The 17,655-nt window shown below is 42.8% G+C and overlaps 3 protein-coding genes across 4 annotated transcripts; all 3 read left to right on the top strand.

Moving 5' to 3' along the window:
- The first annotated feature begins 798 nt into the window (after positions 1 to 798).
- On the top strand, positions 799 to 6,381 carry tmem33 (transmembrane protein 33). Its single transcript, XM_058062027.1, has 8 exons — positions 799 to 912; positions 2,102 to 2,164; positions 3,302 to 3,396; positions 3,457 to 3,644; positions 3,767 to 3,834; positions 4,071 to 4,204; positions 4,351 to 4,434; positions 5,448 to 6,381. Exons 2-8 carry the CDS (start codon positions 2,120 to 2,122, stop codon positions 5,575 to 5,577), a joined length of 744 nt encoding a protein of 247 aa, XP_057918010.1. The 5' UTR covers positions 799 to 912; positions 2,102 to 2,119; the 3' UTR covers positions 5,578 to 6,381.
- A 572-nt stretch (positions 6,382 to 6,953) lies between these two features.
- Positions 6,954 to 13,598, top strand: bbs7 (Bardet-Biedl syndrome 7). 2 transcript variants are annotated; one of them, XM_058064602.1, is made up of 19 exons: positions 6,954 to 7,354; positions 7,423 to 7,482; positions 7,567 to 7,629; positions 7,701 to 7,876; positions 7,943 to 8,129; positions 8,194 to 8,266; positions 8,866 to 8,973; positions 9,817 to 9,947; positions 10,017 to 10,101; positions 10,201 to 10,303; positions 10,380 to 10,572; positions 10,634 to 10,708; positions 10,787 to 10,852; positions 12,346 to 12,485; positions 12,560 to 12,724; positions 12,789 to 12,898; positions 12,974 to 13,077; positions 13,166 to 13,289; positions 13,354 to 13,598. In XM_058064602.1, the coding sequence occupies exons 1-19, from the start codon at positions 7,319 to 7,321 to the stop codon at positions 13,485 to 13,487; spliced, it is 2,133 nt and encodes a 710-aa protein (XP_057920585.1). In that variant the 5' UTR covers positions 6,954 to 7,318; the 3' UTR covers positions 13,488 to 13,598. The 2 variants fall into 2 exon arrangements, with proteins under 2 accessions (XP_057920585.1, XP_057920584.1); XM_058064601.1 differs by having other exon boundaries at positions 10,784 to 10,852.
- Positions 13,599 to 14,379: 781 nt separating this feature from the next.
- On the top strand, positions 14,380 to 17,517 carry ccna2 (cyclin A2). Its single transcript, XM_058064603.1, has 8 exons — positions 14,380 to 14,937; positions 15,302 to 15,557; positions 15,620 to 15,726; positions 15,793 to 16,016; positions 16,091 to 16,295; positions 16,735 to 16,848; positions 16,919 to 17,052; positions 17,119 to 17,517. The coding sequence occupies exons 1-8, from the start codon at positions 14,722 to 14,724 to the stop codon at positions 17,168 to 17,170; spliced, it is 1,308 nt and encodes a 435-aa protein (XP_057920586.1). The 5' UTR covers positions 14,380 to 14,721; the 3' UTR covers positions 17,171 to 17,517.
- The last annotated feature ends 138 nt before the right edge of the window (positions 17,518 to 17,655 follow it).

The raw sequence follows: 17,655 nt of genomic DNA, 5'->3' as shown, positions 1-17,655 counted from the left end.
GAGAAGCTCTGTTGGCAGCAGCCTTGCAAACACACGCACAAAACACACACACCACAATACGGTTACAACCAGGTGGAACATTTAAAAACATGTTGGGGGGCTAAATAAGGTGAACGTAGAGCTCAAATAGTTATTGCAGGCGAGTAAAAAGCCAGCTTCGTTTGCAGGGTTTTGTCGTCTGGTAGAAGCGCGCCCTCTGGTGTTCAATTGACATATTTCATTAACATCAAACTCAAGTATACGGAATAAAAACGGTTAGACTGACATATATAAACTTAATAACAACACATGTACAAACGCAACATTTTTCATGATTTATTAAACATTTTCAAACGTAAAAAAATGAATCGGGGAAAGCGGTAGAAAATGAATGAATATTTAGTTGCTGCTTCTGCATGGGCGTTGACATTGCGCATGCGCTTTCAGTATCCTGTGACGACAGTGGACAAATGGACAACATATTAATCGCTATTTAATAATAGATAATTCACTTTTACAAACCGATATAAACATATGGTTAAATTAATACCGCATTATCTATGGAAAGACAAAATTATTGTATTGGATCGCATTATTCTAATTGTTGTACCCGGTTTATGCTTATGTATCATTCTACTACGAAACATATATGAAGGACAATAGTCCACTAATACACGTATTGCGTTAAAATGCAGCGTGATATCGTATTAAAACGCGTTGATGTTATTTTCTGGTTTATGAATAATGTCAAGTTAAAATCCAAAAGAGGAAGTTGGAGCCTCAGCGCCATTTTACCGGAAGTCTTACTCTTCTGGAAGTATCGCGATATTATCGTTGAGGTAGAAGGTCAGCTGATCATTCACTCGCGTGTGTGTGGCAAGGGGCCAGTAGTCCGGGTAACGCAAGAGAGAGCTTCAAGGCGCTGTAACACCGGTACGTTGAGTTTTTATTGAAATATTAAAACCCCGACTAGTGCCTGTCCTCTTGTTATAGTCAAATGTATATATGGTAAATATTTGGGGCACTTATAAGGTTACACGGCGGACAGCGTCAGCGATGTAGCCACGTAGCTCCAATGCTAATAGGGAGAATGTTCTGGATTCACCTGCCGCTAACCGTTAGCTGCCTTTGATCGAGCGTCGAAAAGAAACTTTGATACAATATTAATCTTCACACACACGTTGACTTTTATATGTACGACAGGGTATCTTCTCTTTTGATGTGACTTTTTTGAAAGTATTCTTAATCTCATCATTCATACTGGACAGACTTTATTTGAAACTAGCATCTGTCTAATGTTAAGCTAACCTATTGTTCCATACCTACAACAGACGAATTACCGTATTTCTTACAATACAATAATCGTGATAAATCCACGCAGATAGTTTTCTATTTTACTAATTTATTTAGCTTTATCCCCCGGAAGAAGGTGCATTTAGGCGTTCAACTGCTTTTATTACCTTCATGAGTAGGAGCAACTCGTACTGCTATACACATTATTTTGTAGTAGTAGGATTACGTAATCCCGCTATTGGACTTGTAACAGCTGATATAATTGTTTTTAATACTTTAATAATGTATCTGAACCCACCCGTTAGGACCTTAGAAATATGGTTGTAACATTAGAGCCCTCCAGGCATGAAGTAACACCCCTATAGTCACCTTTACACTTGTATTATCAAATATAGTTGACATAATATGAGAACATTAGATGTAATAGACATGATAAGACAGACTGTTTGTTTTGGGTTTTTTTGTTTTTTTACATTCTGTTCTGTACAGTACTTCCTGTGGTGGCTATCGTCTCATCTAACTAACTAGTGACCTGTGTCACATTTAGCCATTCTCATGCTTTAAAAAAATGTCTGATGATAGACTATAAGTCTGTCATGTGTTGCATTTCTGCAACCATTTTTACCATGATTGGCTTTTTACCATGCATAACATGTCCAGCTGATAAATCATCCAAGTTAAATTGCCCGTTTTGTGTAGTCTGATGCAATTTTGTGTTCTTAGACTCCTCGTGCAAGGAATCGAGGGATGAAATTGTTGTCGGTCACAGATATCACAGACTCTTCTGGACCAGTGTGACAAGTTGATGAGCATTTCTTTTCTTCAACAGTGACACACCGCCCCAAAGATGGCAGATAACAACCAACAAAGCCCTCTTAGACCGGGGCCCGTGGTAAGTCAGTTGCTTCACACGCTAAGAATATGATGTGCACCCAAAGTGCTTTATAAAGACAAGATATTGATATTATCGCAGTCAACATTATTACGGCGTCAACATTGTGTGCCATGAAAGCACATTGACTATACATCATGTAGTATGCAAACCGTCGAAAGATCATATTAGGTAGTAGGAGTACTGTCCCAAATTTGATCTCGTCCATATTGTAACCTCACCTCGGACCGTCTAAGCCAGGGGTGCTCACACTTTTTCAGCATGCGAGCTACTTTTAAAATGACCGAGTCAAAATGATCTACCCACTACAAAAATGCAAAACATCTATTTATTTTCAAATGTATTGAGGATTATTTGTACGTACAATGTATGTTGATGTACCTTACATAACCAAATGAGCCAATATTGCAAAACACACATAATTAACTATTAACATTTTTTGTAATTACCTGAGTTTACTTTGATGACTTGCACTGAATTCAACCAGCCAGGGATGCATAGTCCGGACAGTAGCTGCTGATAGCCAGCCTCAAGCACACTTCCAAATGTTTATCAGTCATGGATAATATCCGTATCACAATATCCGTATAATATTCCATATCCGTATGGAAGTGATATGTTTTTTGCCTTTTTACTTGGTCCAGTTTTTGCCTTTTTACTTGGTCCAGCTCCTTCACTCATTTTAGTGACCATAAACTTTAGCGAGGGCTTTAAAATCTCGCAATTCGCCGACTAGCTTAGCACTTTGCATCGTTGTTTACGCATGAGCGGTGACCTAAAGGTCAAAATTCAGTTGTCATCTGATTGGTTGTCCTGTATGTCAATCAAGTAACGGGGATGGATGATAGGCTGACATCGTAAGTTCTGCTGCACTTAGAGACGTTGTTTGATTTGATTGGTCGCCCGAAGGGCAACATTCAGTTGTCATCTGAATGGCTGCCCTGTATATCAATCAAGTGATGGCATTGATGCTGGGATGATATTTTTTTAATGTCACGCCGCGATCGACCAGCGATCGACCCGTACCACCTCCGCGATCGACCGGTAGCTCGCGATCGACTTAATGAGCACCCCTGGTCTAAGCAATGTAGACATAAATTGATGTCTCAGTAACGACACTTGTTTTTCCTTCTCCAGCAATTTTTAATGAGCAACAAGCTGGAAACTGCAATGTGGCTGTCACGCCTCTTCACCGTCTACTGCTCCGTCATGTTTATTCTTCCAATCCTGGGGTAAGCCTGCACTACTCGGTTCTAGTCGTTGAAGGACTTCTAAACATCAACACCCCGCAGGCCCTACGCAGCGGCCAACTTCTACCAGCGGGCGCTCTTGGCTAACGCGCTCACCAGCGCCCTCCGCTTGCACCAGAGACTCCCCAGGTTCCAGCTGAGCCGAGCGTTCCTGGCCCAGGCCCTGCAGGAGGACAGCTGCCATTACCTGCTGTACTCCCTCATCCTGGTCAATTCCTACCCCATCACCAGTATCCTTTCACACCCGCACGGGACGTACTGGAGCAGATACAGTACAGATAGATGCAGGCCGATATCATCAATGCTGAATTTTATTGTATGCCAAATGATATCCTTAATGATCGATCTCCAGTGAGCATCTTCCCAGTCTTCCTCTTCTCCTTGCTTCACGCGACCACCTACACCAAGAAGGTCCTGGATGTGAGTACGAGTCGTCCGCCCCCAGCTGTGACTTTTATTGCTTTGCTGTACTTGAACGTATGTTGGCCAGAGGAGCAAATGAGGTGTTACATCATCTAAATGGACTTTTAATTGTCTCCTCCATCAAACTGCCGCTAACCCCCCCCTCCCCCTCTCCTAAAACTAGCCTGGAATTGAATAGAAGCTGATATCAGTAACTCGTTATAATAATCCTCATCAACTGTCTTCTGCTGCAGTCGGTCGGCCCCAGCAGCTTGATGTTGGTCAGGAACCTTCTGGACAAACTGTCTGCTAATCAGCAGAACATCCTCAAGTTCATCGCCTGTAACGAGATCTTCCTGATGCCCGCCACGGTCTTCATGCTCTTCAGGTTGTTGGCGTGCATCGTTTCAGAAATATTTGCTTTCAAGAATTTTTAGGATTTGGTTTTGAGCCTTCACTTGAGCTCATTATGTCATCGAGGAATGTTGCAATGTTTTAAATGTCTTTTTGTCTCTCTTGGTATCTTCTCTCCAGTGGCCAGGGAAGCCTCCTGCTGCCTTTCATTTACTATCGCTTCCTTAGTCTGCGCTACACATCCAGAAGAAACCCGTACTGTCGGTAAGAGAGCTTGTCTTTTTCCACCAAGGACCACGTCCACAAAGCGACGGTAATCCCTACTTGTTTTTAATTGGTCCCAGACCTGAGCGCGATAAGTTAATTTAGTAGGATTCATAGAAAAAATTTTGAATGCACATTTTAACATTTTTAGAGCCCTCTTACCATGTTATAACACCCCTATATAGTCACATTTATACTCCTATGACCCAAAATTGTGCACACAATTCAGGGGTGTCCCCTGAGGAGTCTGTGAGGACCACCTTTTTTCCTGGTGTTATGACTATCATGAAATATTCTTGTCAATTTTTTCCCAACCTCATTTTTCAGAAGTTGTCTTCATTCTTTCTAATATTATGACTTGAAAGAAAAAAGTTTTTTGTTTTTCTATTAATAGTTTCAGCTTTGGGCTTCTAAATGTATTTTATTCCCATCATAAAATGCCTTTACTGTTCTAAAATGAGGCTTTTTCTCTTGAAAGATTTTATTGGTAAAGCAGTCATGCATGTGCAATGTGGAAGAAAAAAGGAAGAAATAAAATGTGAAAAATAAGATTATAATTTAAAAGGGATAAAATAGTGGACAAATAATACAAATAAATAAATAAGGTAAAATGTTATTTTAGTATTGCAACTTTAATACAAATAAATACGGTAAAATGTTATTTTAGTATTTATAGTTTTATATTTATATTATATTTTAGTATTTATATGTAGTATTTGTTTTATTTTAGTATTTATTTTATATTTTAGTATTACAACTTTTAAATGTCAATTAGCTGTGGCTAGCAAATTCTACTGGGTTACATGTAAAAAAAAAAATAATAATAAAAAAATTTAAATTTATACTACTAAAACTACAGTACACCCACCTGAGAGACGGCATACCCAATACAACACATGCTATTATATACTAAAACATAACACATACACGATATAGGACACCCCCGCTCTATCGCTAGGCAAGGATGTCATGTAATTCCTCAATCCCACTGATGATGATATCTACTTCGGCAGCACTCTGTTCACCGAGCTGCGAATCCTGCTGGAGCACTTCATCATGAAACCGGCGTGCCCCGCCATCTTCAGGAGAATGTGCCTCAGCAGCATCGCCTTCATCAGCCGCCTCGCCCCCACCGGCGTCTGAGGCCTGCTGGTGAAACTTCTCGCTTTCTTCTCTGTGTGGCCGCCAGCGAGGGTGCGGCCTGCATTGTGATGAGGACAGACAATACCACCAAGGAGGACCCCCCACCCCCCTTTTTCCCCCCATTCTGCCCCAGTTAAAGACCAGACAGTAATGCACTGAAGTTTTGTGATGCCCCCCAACCACACACACACACATCCTAATATGACCTCATCAAAGCGGCGGACTGGCCGCTGTCCCTCCTGCGCTCCGTGAGTGGAGTGCAGTGGACATCTTAACTTCCTCCTATGACCTTATTTATTCACTGCTTTGTCTATCATGACACATTAACATTAAGAGATTAGTAACTTAATTTACAAATAATCTTATCTGTAAATTGAAATGTGCTTGTAGTTATGAAGGGTATGATTGTTTGTGTGCAATTTATACAGTACACGGTCTACTTTTTGTTTTTTTTTACTATTTGCTTTCTTAACTAAATGCCTAACTTCACTCCTTTTTTGACTGTGAGGATGTTTAAAAAAAAAAGCTTGACTTGAAAAGAAATGACCTGCTGGATAGTACATTGAAACTCAACTGCATGATGCATCGCAATCAGTAAGTTGAAACACCATTCTTACCTTCCTTCTGCAGTCTACAAACTTTTGATTGTGTCCGTCATTTATTGTACTACTTAGTTTTGCTTGCACTGTGCCCTAATTTTTGTCTCTTCCATGCCGATTGTCTTTATTTGCATACAGATGAACCATGTTTTTATCACAAGATGAGCTCTTAAGATTACCAAATAAAATATTAAGATGACTTTCATTCTTGTGTTATGAAGATGCAAAAACCTATGATGCTTTTTTTCCTCGTGCTGAACTATAAATGTTAGAATGTTATGTTAAAAGGCGTCAACAGTGCCACCTCCTGGTCACCACGGGTACAACATTCTATTGGCGTAAAATAAGATGGAACGCATTTCAAAGATGAAAAAAGACTTGCGACTCAATTTATTATTTTTAAATGGTTAAGTGCAGTGTAGAGCAATTTGTAAATGATATAGTAGTGTGTAGTAATATAGTAATTATCAATGTCAGCTTGCGCATTTACACGTTCAGCGGATCACATCCTCCAATTATTTTTGCTCCCACGTCCACCAGCTTCTCTTAAAATGAAAGTCTGAACATAAGATGGTCGTATAAGTTACCGTGCTACTTAACATTGAACACGCAAGCCTGGCTTTAGCCTGAGAACACCTTACTAACCCACAATACACGCTTCCAAGTATCAATCCCCTTGTCTCCTTCCGCGAAGCCAAACTATCCAATCAGGAAACAGCGTCTACACTTCCTACTCCAGGTGTCCAATGATACGGCAGATTATTGCAATGGGTCAATGTTGCCGTGGCAACCGTTTTAGGCGTAAATCGTTCACTTATCGCGTTCTCTCCCTGGACTATTGTCGGTTTTGTTAATTTTGGTTTTCCACCAGGGTTTATTTTAAAATAATCATTGTATATATATTATAGTTTTTAACAAGCGTCGTTTTCTTTGAAGGCGAACGCGTCTCGTGTGCTAACTAGCTTCCTAGCTAACGTTAGCATGTCGAGCTAATCTGCTTGAGTGGATAATCCTGATATTTCTTGCTCTTCAGGGATGGCAATTCAGGACTCACGGATGTGCCCGGTTGTTGTTTATGTGGATGGGTAACTGTGTAATTTGGCATCACTCTTTCCTCCACTGAAGAACTTTCGCCAAAAAACATGGAGATTAATCTTAATCGAGTTGATTACATCCAGGTATCCAACCATCACTCTTACGTGTGTTTAAACATTTTAATAACATTTTTTTACAATGCCACCTACAGGTTGGTGTGACATCCCAGAAAACGATGAGGTTGTTGCCAGCACTTGGGAAAACTCAGAAGGTACAGTAAACAAACGCTAACCCTAAGCGATAATAACGTGTTTACAAGGGAAATGGCGGCACCATTATGTTATTTTTGGTCCAGGTTGTTGTAGCAGACAACGATGGCATCCTGACATGTTTTGGGATGAAGAAGGGAGAGGCGGTGGTGAGTGATTGTTGTTGTTTGGTTATTTTCTACAAGCGTCACCAACACCACATGTGATTCTTGTGTCGTAGCCTGTGTTCAAAACACTTCCGGGTCAGAAAATATCTCGAATGGACCTCGGAGGAGCTGCGGGAACCCCCCAGGAGAAGATCTTTGTCTGCTCTGGTTCTCAAGTGCGAGGGTTCACCAAGAAAGGCAAACAGTTCCTCACCTTTGACACCAACCTCACCGAGAGCATCAACGCCATGTAGGTGGTGTTCTCATCGGGGAGGGTTCTAGAATGTACAAGTACTATGTGTTCTCGTCCATGCAGGCACGTGTCCGGTGCTGACCTGTTTGTGTGTGCAAGTTACATCTACAACCACTACTGCGACTGCAAGGACCAGGACTACTTCCTGTCAGGAGACAAGATCAACGACATCACCTGTTTGACCTCGGAGACCCTCAGCCGTCCTGTTCCGGTTCTGGCATGTCAAGACCGGGTCCTCAGGGTCCTGCAGGTAGACACAGCTCATGTTTGTTAGTATTTTTTTTTTATTAGGTTAATTGTTTGGATTTCCTTAGGGATCTGAGCTGGCCTACGACGTGGAAGTCCCTGGACCGCCGTCTGTGCTGGAACGCTACAACAAAGATGGAGGCCAGTTCAGTACATTTCACGACTAGTTGTTCACATTTTTAAACCGCTATTCCCTCAGGAAATCATATAAATAGACATGGTCTGTTCCAGGGTCAAACTGTCACCATTGTAAAACTTTTAGTAACATTTTAACGTTCTTAAGTCTGATAATTCTAAGACTAAAACAGAATAAGTCACACAAGGGGCTGCACGGTAGTAGAGTGGTTAGCGCGCAGACCTCACAGCTTGGAGACCAGGGTTCAATTCCACCCTATAGGCCATCTCTATGTGGAGTTAGCATGTTCTCCCCGTGCATGCGTGGGTTTTCTCCGGGTACTACGGCTTCCTCCCACATTCCAAAAACATGCTAGGTTAATTAGCAACTCCAAATTGTCCATAGGTATGAATGTGAGTGTGAATGGTTGTTTGTGTTAGCTGGGATAGGCTCCAGCACCCCCGTGACCCTCATGAATGAATGATGTCACAGGAACCTGGTACCCATTCAGTTCTACTTTGATTTATTTGTTATTATTACTTTGTTGTCATGAATCATCTATAGCATATCTAGTCCGGTGCTGTTTTGAGAGTCAGCAGAATGATCCCTGAATGTGCTCTTGCAGGAGAGGACATCCTCTACGGCACAACAGATGGGAGAATAGGACTTGTTCAGATCGGGGAGACAACGGCAGCCACCAAATGGAAGATTGACAGCGTCGGAAAGAAAGGAGGTACGTGGATTATGCGGGCATTTAAGTAATAATCTGCCTTTACAGGATGATAATGTTCAAGGATATGTTTACGTTAATGGGGTCCAACTCCACTGCATCAACTACTGTTGACTTTATCACTCTATTTTTCACAATGAAGTAACACTGTCATGACATGTAGTATCCAACACTGGTCACTAGGTGTCAGTAAGGTTACTGTAATGTTTGGTGAGACATGGCAGGCTTTTATTACAGGTTTGATTAATCTCCTGTTACTGTTGCCGCCATAACTGATGCAAAGCGAGAAGTCGCGGGGGAGCCAGCCAATCACAGGGCACATATAGACAAACAACCATTCACACTCACATTCATACCTATGGACAATTTGGAGTCGCTAATTAACCTAGCATGTTTTTGGAATGTGGGAGGAAACCGGAGTACCCGGAGAAAACCCACGCACGCACGGGGAGAACATGCAAACTCCACACAGAGATGGCCGAGGGTGGAATTGAACCCTGGTCTCCTAGCTGTGAGGTCTAACCACTCAACCGCCGTGCCGCCCCAGTCTTATTGTTGTCTTATTTTATTCTATTATGGCATATATTGGGTAATTGGAGTGTAAAAGTGACTATAGGGGTGTTATGTATTGTCCAGAAGGCTCTAATAATGTTAAGAACCGTATTTAGAAGGTAGTAAACAATCTCTACGTTGGAAAATATTCCACACTTCTCGGAATTTGATGGAACAATGAACCACAATAAAGGAGGCATTACTGAAGTCTTCCAGGTGTACCTAATAAAGTGGCCAGTAAGTACCATATATTTGCTTTTACAGTTACTCCCTCCCCTCTGTAATCTCCCACAGGAATCCTCTGCATCGACACCTACGACATCGTGGGTGATGGCGTGAGTGACATTCTGGTGGGCCGTGATGATGGGACGGTGGCCATTTACGGATTTGATGGCGCCAACGAGCCCACGCTACGCTATGAGCACGTAAGGGCTTCCCGAAGCTGTTTGAATCACAATAGATTTAATCTTTCCTTCTTTCCTTGCTCCCTCCAGGCCTTGTCCGAGAGTGTGACCTCCATCCAGGGAGGCTGTGTAGGGAAGGAGTCCTATGATGAGGTCTTGACGGTCACCTATGCAGGTCAGATTTCAGACCACCACTAAGGCCCAACACCAACTTCTGCCTTACAAGTGATGAAGTGTGCGGAAGGTCGCTAATAAATGATCTTTGGACCTCCAGGCTGGGTGATGGGTCTGACCACGGAGCCCCAAAAGGCTGAAGTGGGTCCCGGAGATGAGGTCCACATGAGCAAAGAGACCCAGTCCAAACTGGAAGCCCTGAGGTACCGCTAGTACAGTTGCCGCCGTGTTGGTCCCCAGTGTGAGACGTCCAATCTTAGCTTCTCCACTTCGCCACAGACTGGAGCTCGAGCAACTGCAGGTGAAAGTTCAGCAGGGCCGCGAACAGCACCAGCAGACCTTGTTGTCCAAGACGGCCGTCTGCGTGGTGCCCACCTTCAGCATCAACGACAAGTTCATACTCTGCCAGGACGACGCCAGCTACAGCCTCACGCTGGAAGTGCAGACCGCCATCGACAACCTGCTGCTCCAGGTACACACACACACACACACCTTAAGCTCACTCAACTTCAAGATGCTCCTTTCCCATGCAGAGCGACGTCCCCATCGACCTCCTGGACGTCGACAACAACTCCTCAGTGGTTAGCTTTAGCGAGTGCGATTCAGAGGTGGGCAGTAAGAGTTGTTCTCAAAACAAAGATTGTTCTTCTTCATTTGCTTTGATTTCTTCATGATGTCTTCAGCAGCCCAATGGCAACTTCCTGTTGGCTACATACAGATGTCAGGCTAACACCACCAGACTGGAGATGAAGGTAAACATCACAATAGTCTCTATACAGTAAAAGTACCACAAGGATATGCATTAAGGGAGAAAAAGTCATCATTTTACTAGATGTCATCATTAGTAGAGTAAAGTTGAAATATTAAAGAAATCAGAATATTATGAGAAAACACGCCATCACCCACGATGTCGTAGGTGTCGATGCAGAGGATTCCTGTGGGAGATTACAGAGGGGAGGGAGTAACTGTAAAAGCAAATAAATGGTACTTACTGGCCACTTTATTAGGTACACCTGGAAGACTTCAGTAATGCCTCCAAGAAGCGTGGAATATTTTCCAACGTAGAGCATAAGATTGTTTACTACCTTCTAAATATGGTTCTTAACATTATTAGAGCCTCCGGGACATGACATAACACCCCTATAGTTTACACCTTTACACTCCAATTACCCAATATATGCCATTCATTCATTCATTTTCTACCGCTTTTTCCTCACGAGGGTCGCAAGGGTGCTGGAGCCTATCCCAGCTGTCTTTGGGCGAGAGGCGGGGTACACCCTGGACTGGTGGCCAGCCAATCACAGGGCACATATAGACAAACAACCATTCACACTCACATTCATACCTATGGACAATTTGGAGTCGCTAATTAACCTAGCATGTTTTTGGAATGTGGGAGAACCCGGAGTACCCGGAGAGGGTGGCCGAGGGTGGAATTGAACCGTGGTCCTAGCTGTGAGGTCTGTGCGCTAACCACTCACTCGCCGTGCCGCCCCTCGTGTGACTTATTCTGTTTTAGTCTTAGAATTTAATAGTTAACTCGTTATCAGATTTAAGAATGTTAAAATGTTACTAAAGGTTTTACAATGGTGACAGTTTGACCCTGGAACAGACCATGTCTATTTATATGATTTCCTGAGGGAATAGCGGTTTAAAAATGTGAACAACTAGCCGTGAAATGTACTGAACTGGCCTCCATCTTTGTTGTAGCGTTCCAGCACAGATGGCGGTCCAGGGACTTCCAAGTCGTAGGCCAGCTCAGATCCCTAAGGAAATCCAAACAATTAACCTAATTTAAGCCAATCACAGGGCACATATAGACAAACAACCATTCACACTCACATTCATACCTATGGACAATTTGGAGTCGCTAATTAACCTAGCATGTTTTTGGAATGTGGGAGGAGAAAATCCACGCATGCAAACTCCACACAGAGATAGCTGAGGGTGGACTTGAACCCTGGTCTGTGAGGTCTACGCGCTAACCACTCGACCACCGTGCAGCCCCAATACAGTTGTCAGTTTTGGAAAATTAGGTCATGGAAAAAGTTGTAATAAAGGATGAAGCCCAAAGTATTATGGGAATAAAGTCATAATATTACAAGACAAGAAAAACGGCTGTAATTTCACCAAAATAAAGTCAAAATATTGAGAAAAGACGCAAATTTTACGAGAACAACCTTGTAGTACTATGAGAAAAACGATGTCACTTTTGTAGTACAGTATGTGTATTTCTTTGTTCCAGGTGAGATCCATCGAGGGACAGTACGGCACCTTGCAGGCTTACGTCACCCACAGACTGCAGCCTAAGACGTGTCAAGTCCGCCAGTACCAGATCAAACCCCTCTCTCTGCACCAACGCGCACACAGCATGGACCAGGAGAGGTGACCTTTCACCCCACACGCACACACAGCAGCGTAAAATCGGTCGTAATGACGCTTCTGTGTGGTCGACCCAGACCCATGAACAGGCTCAGTCTGGTGGGACAGTTCAGTTTCGCAGAGATCCACTCCTGGGTGGTGTTCTGTTTGCCGGAGGTGCCTGAGAAGACTCCGGCGGGGGAGAGCGTCACCTTCTACTTCCATAACACCTTCCTGGGAACGCAGCTGCAGGCCACCTACTGGTGAGCTTTGGCACTCAGACTTGACATCGTCTCACGTGGTCTTTGACGTGTTTGTGATTTCCAGCAAAGGAGAGGGTCACTTCAAGTCGGACAACATCTCCACTATCTCCATCCTGAGCGATGTTCTCTCCAAGGAAGCCACCAAACGCAAAATCAACCTAAATGTTTCTTACGGTGAGCTGCTTCTCTATTCCGGAACCTTCTTTGAAGCAACTGTTAGACGTAAAGTTTGCTGATGTTGCCGTGCAGATATCAACGACGACTCTGTGACCCACACCCTAAAGATGATCCATCCTAAACTGGAGTACCAGTTGGTGCTGGCTAGAAAGGTTCAGCTTATCGATGCGCTGAAGGTACGTTCTTGTTGGGTTATCATAGGATGCGTGTCTCCACTAGCTTCTCTTTTCATGGCGGCGATGCTTTTTTTAAAAACATTTTTAGGAGCTGCAGGTTCACGAAGGCAACGCAGATTTCCTCATCTCGGAATATCGCAGCATTCTGGATGAGTCTGCCAGTCTCCTGGAGGAATACAAGAAGCAGCCGGCGCACCTGGAGAGGCTCTATGGTAAACATAGCTTTCTTATTTTTATCTTTTTTTTGTCTTAAACATTATGTCATATTCCCTACAGGCATGATCACCGACCTCTTCATCGATAAATTCAAGTTCAAAGGTCAGAATGTGAAAACCAAAGTGTCGTCACTCCTGGAGATCCTGGACAATTACGATTTAAATTCCCTTTTGGACTTTTTCAACGAGGCATAGCTACTTTATGTGTGTATATTTAAATGATGATGTGACTGTAGATCATGCTATGCTATCAGCTAGGATGTCATATTTCAATATTTTCATACAAGTGTGATTATGATTAATAAACCACTGTTATTAGACATTTGTGTTGTTGTCTTTTGTGTAAGCCCTTCACTGAGGGCTTACATTTTTTAAAAATCAGATTAAATAAATAAATGTATTATTATTATTGGGGAGGCGGCTGCCTATTAATGGCAGCATTTTATAATATTTCTTAAATATTTCTTATATATACGTATATAATATAATATTTTCTTAAATATATATTATTTTTATGAGGCCAGAGAAGATGATAAAGCAATTGGCTATTATATCAAAAATTGTTCACATTTTTTTCATATACAACTCTTCAAATGTTTGTTAAAAATAAATATTTAAAGGGTGTTTTTTACAGTTAAATCTAAATAAAATGTATGTATTGCAGGATTACATTATTAATTGAAATAGGTTGTGTTAATTAAAATAATTCATATACATTGCAGCTATAACAGTTTGTATTTCAACTACACACACTTTTTTAATGATTTTATTATTGTGTTAATATTTGTTTCACATAAAACGCTTTGTGCTTTTAGGGAGAGAAATAAACATGATTATGATTTGTTTTAAAATTGCAGATTAAAAGTGTATATGCCAACAACGAAGCAGTAACAGTCTTTGTTTTACGAATTCAATGGTTTTAACACCTATTGTGCTTCTCTCCATACGCATTAAACGTCCCAACCGGTTTTGAATTTGTAATCAAGGTCATTTGTCCTCGCTCGACTTCCGTATGTGCTTCCGCCAGCAGCCGAGCGGGTTTGTGATTGGTCCGTTTCAATCCTCGCGGGCTACTTGAATGAGAGAAAGGCAGCAGAGACGCAAGTGTTTGGTTGTGGAGGCCGGCTCCTTGTTTGCAGGTTGGTGGGAATTTAAAAATTATGGCGCCTTAGTTTTGCATGTTAAGCTGTTGATTTCTTAAAAATCAACTTTTGATTTTTTATACTTTTGCTTGGCATTGCACTCCTGTACAAGTACTGTTGATATATCAACTGCTTGCTTTCATTGCGCTTAAACGATCACCCCCACGACAAGGTAGCAACGAGCATTAGCCTCCGTTTCATTTCCTAAGCATTCTTCTTTTTTCTATTTTTTTTAAACCACGAGACCTGCACTAAACTGCTAGTTTAATAGCTGACTGAACGCTAGCATGTCTTCTACTCACCGGAGCCAAACTGGCTCGACGAACGACTTTCATAACAACCAAGAGAACATGCTGTCAAGACTACGAGGCTCCCTAAAGCCCAGGGCGGCGGAGAACCAGGAGAATATTCCGCCCAAACAAGCCGTGACCCAAAGAACCGTGCTGGGATCCCTGCAAAGCAACCAGCGGGGCAAAGCAACGACCCAGCGTGCTAGCAAACAGGTCTGTTCCCCAAGTTGCTAGTTAGCTAGCATGCTAAGCTAGCTGTGTTGTCGGGTTTGGGTTCTTTTGGGGCAAAGCTGTGGTAACGTTGCCTTTTTTTATGCAAACGTATTTTATTTGTGGTCTTTCTGACAGTTTTACATTACATGTAACTTTTAAAAATGCATCTAATTGTTGCTTTGACCGCCTCATTCGGGTTGTCCGCCATTTTTATACAATCACGTTACTTCTGCTTAATGTTTGAATCTAAATGTGCATTTAATTCATGAGTTGAGCACATGATCTTCCAATTGTGTTAAATTAGCTATTTTCCACAAAACCCACAGTAATTGTGCTTTTGTCTAATTTTGTGTGACCCTTGCAGGACTCATCACAGCCACTTTCCTGCAAAAATGAAGATTCCTGCAAAGTCTCAAAGCAGCCCACGTTCCAAATCCATGTGGATGAGCCAGATGGTGCCTGCGTCAAGAAGCACAGGGGTGTGGAGGCCCCCAAAGTCCCGGAGGTGGTGGTGGAGGTAGCGGAGGAAGCTTCGCCCCTGAAGGTGGACAATGCCGTGACTCGTCTTCGCCAGCCCCTTGCCACGCTCAATATTCCCACGGCCATGGACATGAGTTTTGGTAGGACTCATGACCCCTCCATCTTTCTTTCACATTTTTTAAACATTTTTTTTCTTGTGTAGACTCTCCCATGGACATGTCTTTGATGGAGGGTGACGACAAGACTGCCAATGTAACGGATGTTCCAGAATACGCTCATGAGATTCACACCTACTTGAGGGAAATGGAGGTGAGGCATCGACTTAAATGTTGCCACCTGTCGGGCGTCTAAAGGCTTCCTTCCTTCCTCCCGTAGGTGAAGAGCCGACCAAGAGTGGGCTACATGAAGAAGCAGCCCGACATCACAAATAGCATGCGTGCCATCCTGGTGGACTGGCTGGTGGAGGTGGGTGAGGAGTACAAGCTCCAGAACGAGACCCTCTACCTGGCCGTCAACTACATAGACCGCTTCCTGTCATCCATGTCCGTGCTGAGGGGCAAGCTCCAGCTGGTGGGCACCGCCGCCATGCTGCTGGCCTCGTAAGTCAAACACCATCACTGCAGTTTTTTTTTTAAACACCTCCTTCCTCAACGCATCGTTTCCTAAAATGCAGCAAGTTCGAGGAGATCTACCCCCCCGAGGTGTCGGAGTTCGTGTACATCACAGACGACACGTACACCAAGAAACAGGTGCTGAGGATGGAGCAGCTGGTGCTGAAGGTGCTGTCCTTTGACCTGGCGGCCCCCACCATCAATCAGTTCCTCACGCAGTACTTCCTGCATCACAGCATCGGCGAGCAGGCCCAGAGCCTTGCCATGGTGAGTTCAGGAAAAACATCCACAACAGAACTTGAATTACCTTCAATCATTTTTACTAAATTTAAAAACTTGGCACAATGAAGTGTGCATAATTAATCATTAACAATATAATTTGGCCAATGGTGTCAAAGCATAAAAATTGCTAAATTAACATGCAAATAAGGCATTCAGAACGCACTGAAATACATTACAACATGTAGTAGCAAACACTGGTCACTAGGTGTCAGTAATGTTCCATCGATCCACTGACTATAGCCAAAACAGGAAGAGAACCTGAAGGAAACAGGAACTCTCCCAGTGATAACATGAGTTCTGTATTCAACTATTGGGTCTTAAACAGGTTTGTGTTTACACGTATTTATAAAGAATCTTTTCAGTTTGGAAGACTTCCCCTTAGTAGTTGTATAAAAGTAAACGTCAACAAAATGGTTGTGTTTAGTACCTTGGGGAGCTCAGCCTGGTGGACTCTGATCCATTCTTGAAGTACCTTCCATCTCAGACCGCCGCGGCCGCCTACATCCTGGCAAACGCCACCCTGACTGGTGCATCATGGGTATGTTAGAAAGTGTGATCTTTAAACATGAGCTAATTAAAAAAAATGACATGACTGCTTTATGTTGCAGCCCAATTCCTTGGTGGAGAAGACGGGCTACACTGTGGAGGAGCTGAAGCCATGTGTGGAGGATCTTCACCAGATGTACCTGAACGCAGCGCAGCACGCTCAGCAGTCCATCAGGGAGAAGTACAAGGCGGCAAAGTGAGTCCATCCTCACGTCAGTTTTTTATGGTCGTCCCTCCCCAACAATTAACCTTTTGTTTGCAGGCACCAGGAAGTTTCCCTCATCGACCCCCCAGCAACTCTGCAGTTTGAGTGACAGCTTTCACACTTTTTTTAGAGTTATACTTCCTGTCAGTCTTTTGAAATGTTCCCTTTTATACATGTTTTTACCTCCTGATGCTGCAGTTAAATCGTGTTTTTTAAAAATCACCGGTATGTAAATACGAACTGGCTTTCACCACTGAATTTTTGGGGGGTTTTGCTCAAGCAGTTCTAATTGCTGGGTTCACTTTTTTCCAACTGCTAAATGTTGAAGTGGATGGATGGACGGCATTAAACCTGTTTGTCGGTCATGGAGTCAGCTGTCTTTACGTTGACATCTTCTCAGGTGTCTTACAGCACTGTAAAATAAGGCTCTTGTAAATAAATCCATTTTAAACCTCACTTTTTACGCCAACTTTGTCCAATTGAACACTAGGGGGCAGCAAAGTTTCATGGTGGAAAGGTCCGACTAGAATGGCTGGAACTACTTTCAGATTTGTTTTTGCACCAGTAAAATTTGTAAGATTTAAGACGTAAAAC

Source organism: Doryrhamphus excisus, chromosome 2, assembly GCF_030265055.1.
Source record: "Doryrhamphus excisus isolate RoL2022-K1 chromosome 2, RoL_Dexc_1.0, whole genome shotgun sequence".
In the NCBI taxonomy this organism is placed as follows: domain Eukaryota; kingdom Metazoa; phylum Chordata; class Actinopteri; order Syngnathiformes; family Syngnathidae; genus Doryrhamphus; species Doryrhamphus excisus.
Note: the sequence above shows the minus strand (reverse complement) of the source record. Positions and strands in the feature narration are given on the sequence as shown.

What these genes read in the sequence shown, in the direction of transcription:
- ccna2 (XM_058064603.1), top strand. Translation starts at nt 14,722, where the DNA reads ATGTCTTCTACTCACCGGAGCCAAACTGGCTCGACGAACGACTTTCAT. An exon ending in CCCAGCGTGCTAGCAAACAG is followed by an intron (nt 14,938 to 15,301) that starts GTCTGTTCCCCA and finishes TGACCCTTGCAG; the next exon opens with GACTCATCACAGCCACTTTC. An exon ending in CCTACTTGAGGGAAATGGAG is followed by an intron (nt 15,727 to 15,792) that starts GTGAGGCATCGA and finishes TTCCTCCCGTAG; the next exon opens with GTGAAGAGCCGACCAAGAGT.
- bbs7 (XM_058064601.1), top strand. Translation starts at nt 7,319, where the DNA reads ATGGAGATTAATCTTAATCGAGTTGATTACATCCAG. An exon ending in CCACCAGACTGGAGATGAAG is followed by an intron (nt 10,853 to 12,345) that starts GTAAACATCACA and finishes TCTTTGTTCCAG; the next exon opens with GTGAGATCCATCGAGGGACA. An exon ending in CAGCTGCAGGCCACCTACTG is followed by an intron (nt 12,725 to 12,788) that starts GTGAGCTTTGGC and finishes TGTGATTTCCAG; the next exon opens with CAAAGGAGAGGGTCACTTCA.
- tmem33 (XM_058062027.1), top strand. Translation starts at nt 2,120, where the DNA reads ATGGCAGATAACAACCAACAAAGCCCTCTTAGACCGGGGCCCGTG. An exon ending in CAATTCCTACCCCATCACCA is followed by an intron (nt 3,645 to 3,766) that starts GTATCCTTTCAC and finishes ATCGATCTCCAG; the next exon opens with TGAGCATCTTCCCAGTCTTC. An exon ending in AGAAGAAACCCGTACTGTCG is followed by an intron (nt 4,435 to 5,447) that starts GTAAGAGAGCTT and finishes CTACTTCGGCAG; the next exon opens with CACTCTGTTCACCGAGCTGC.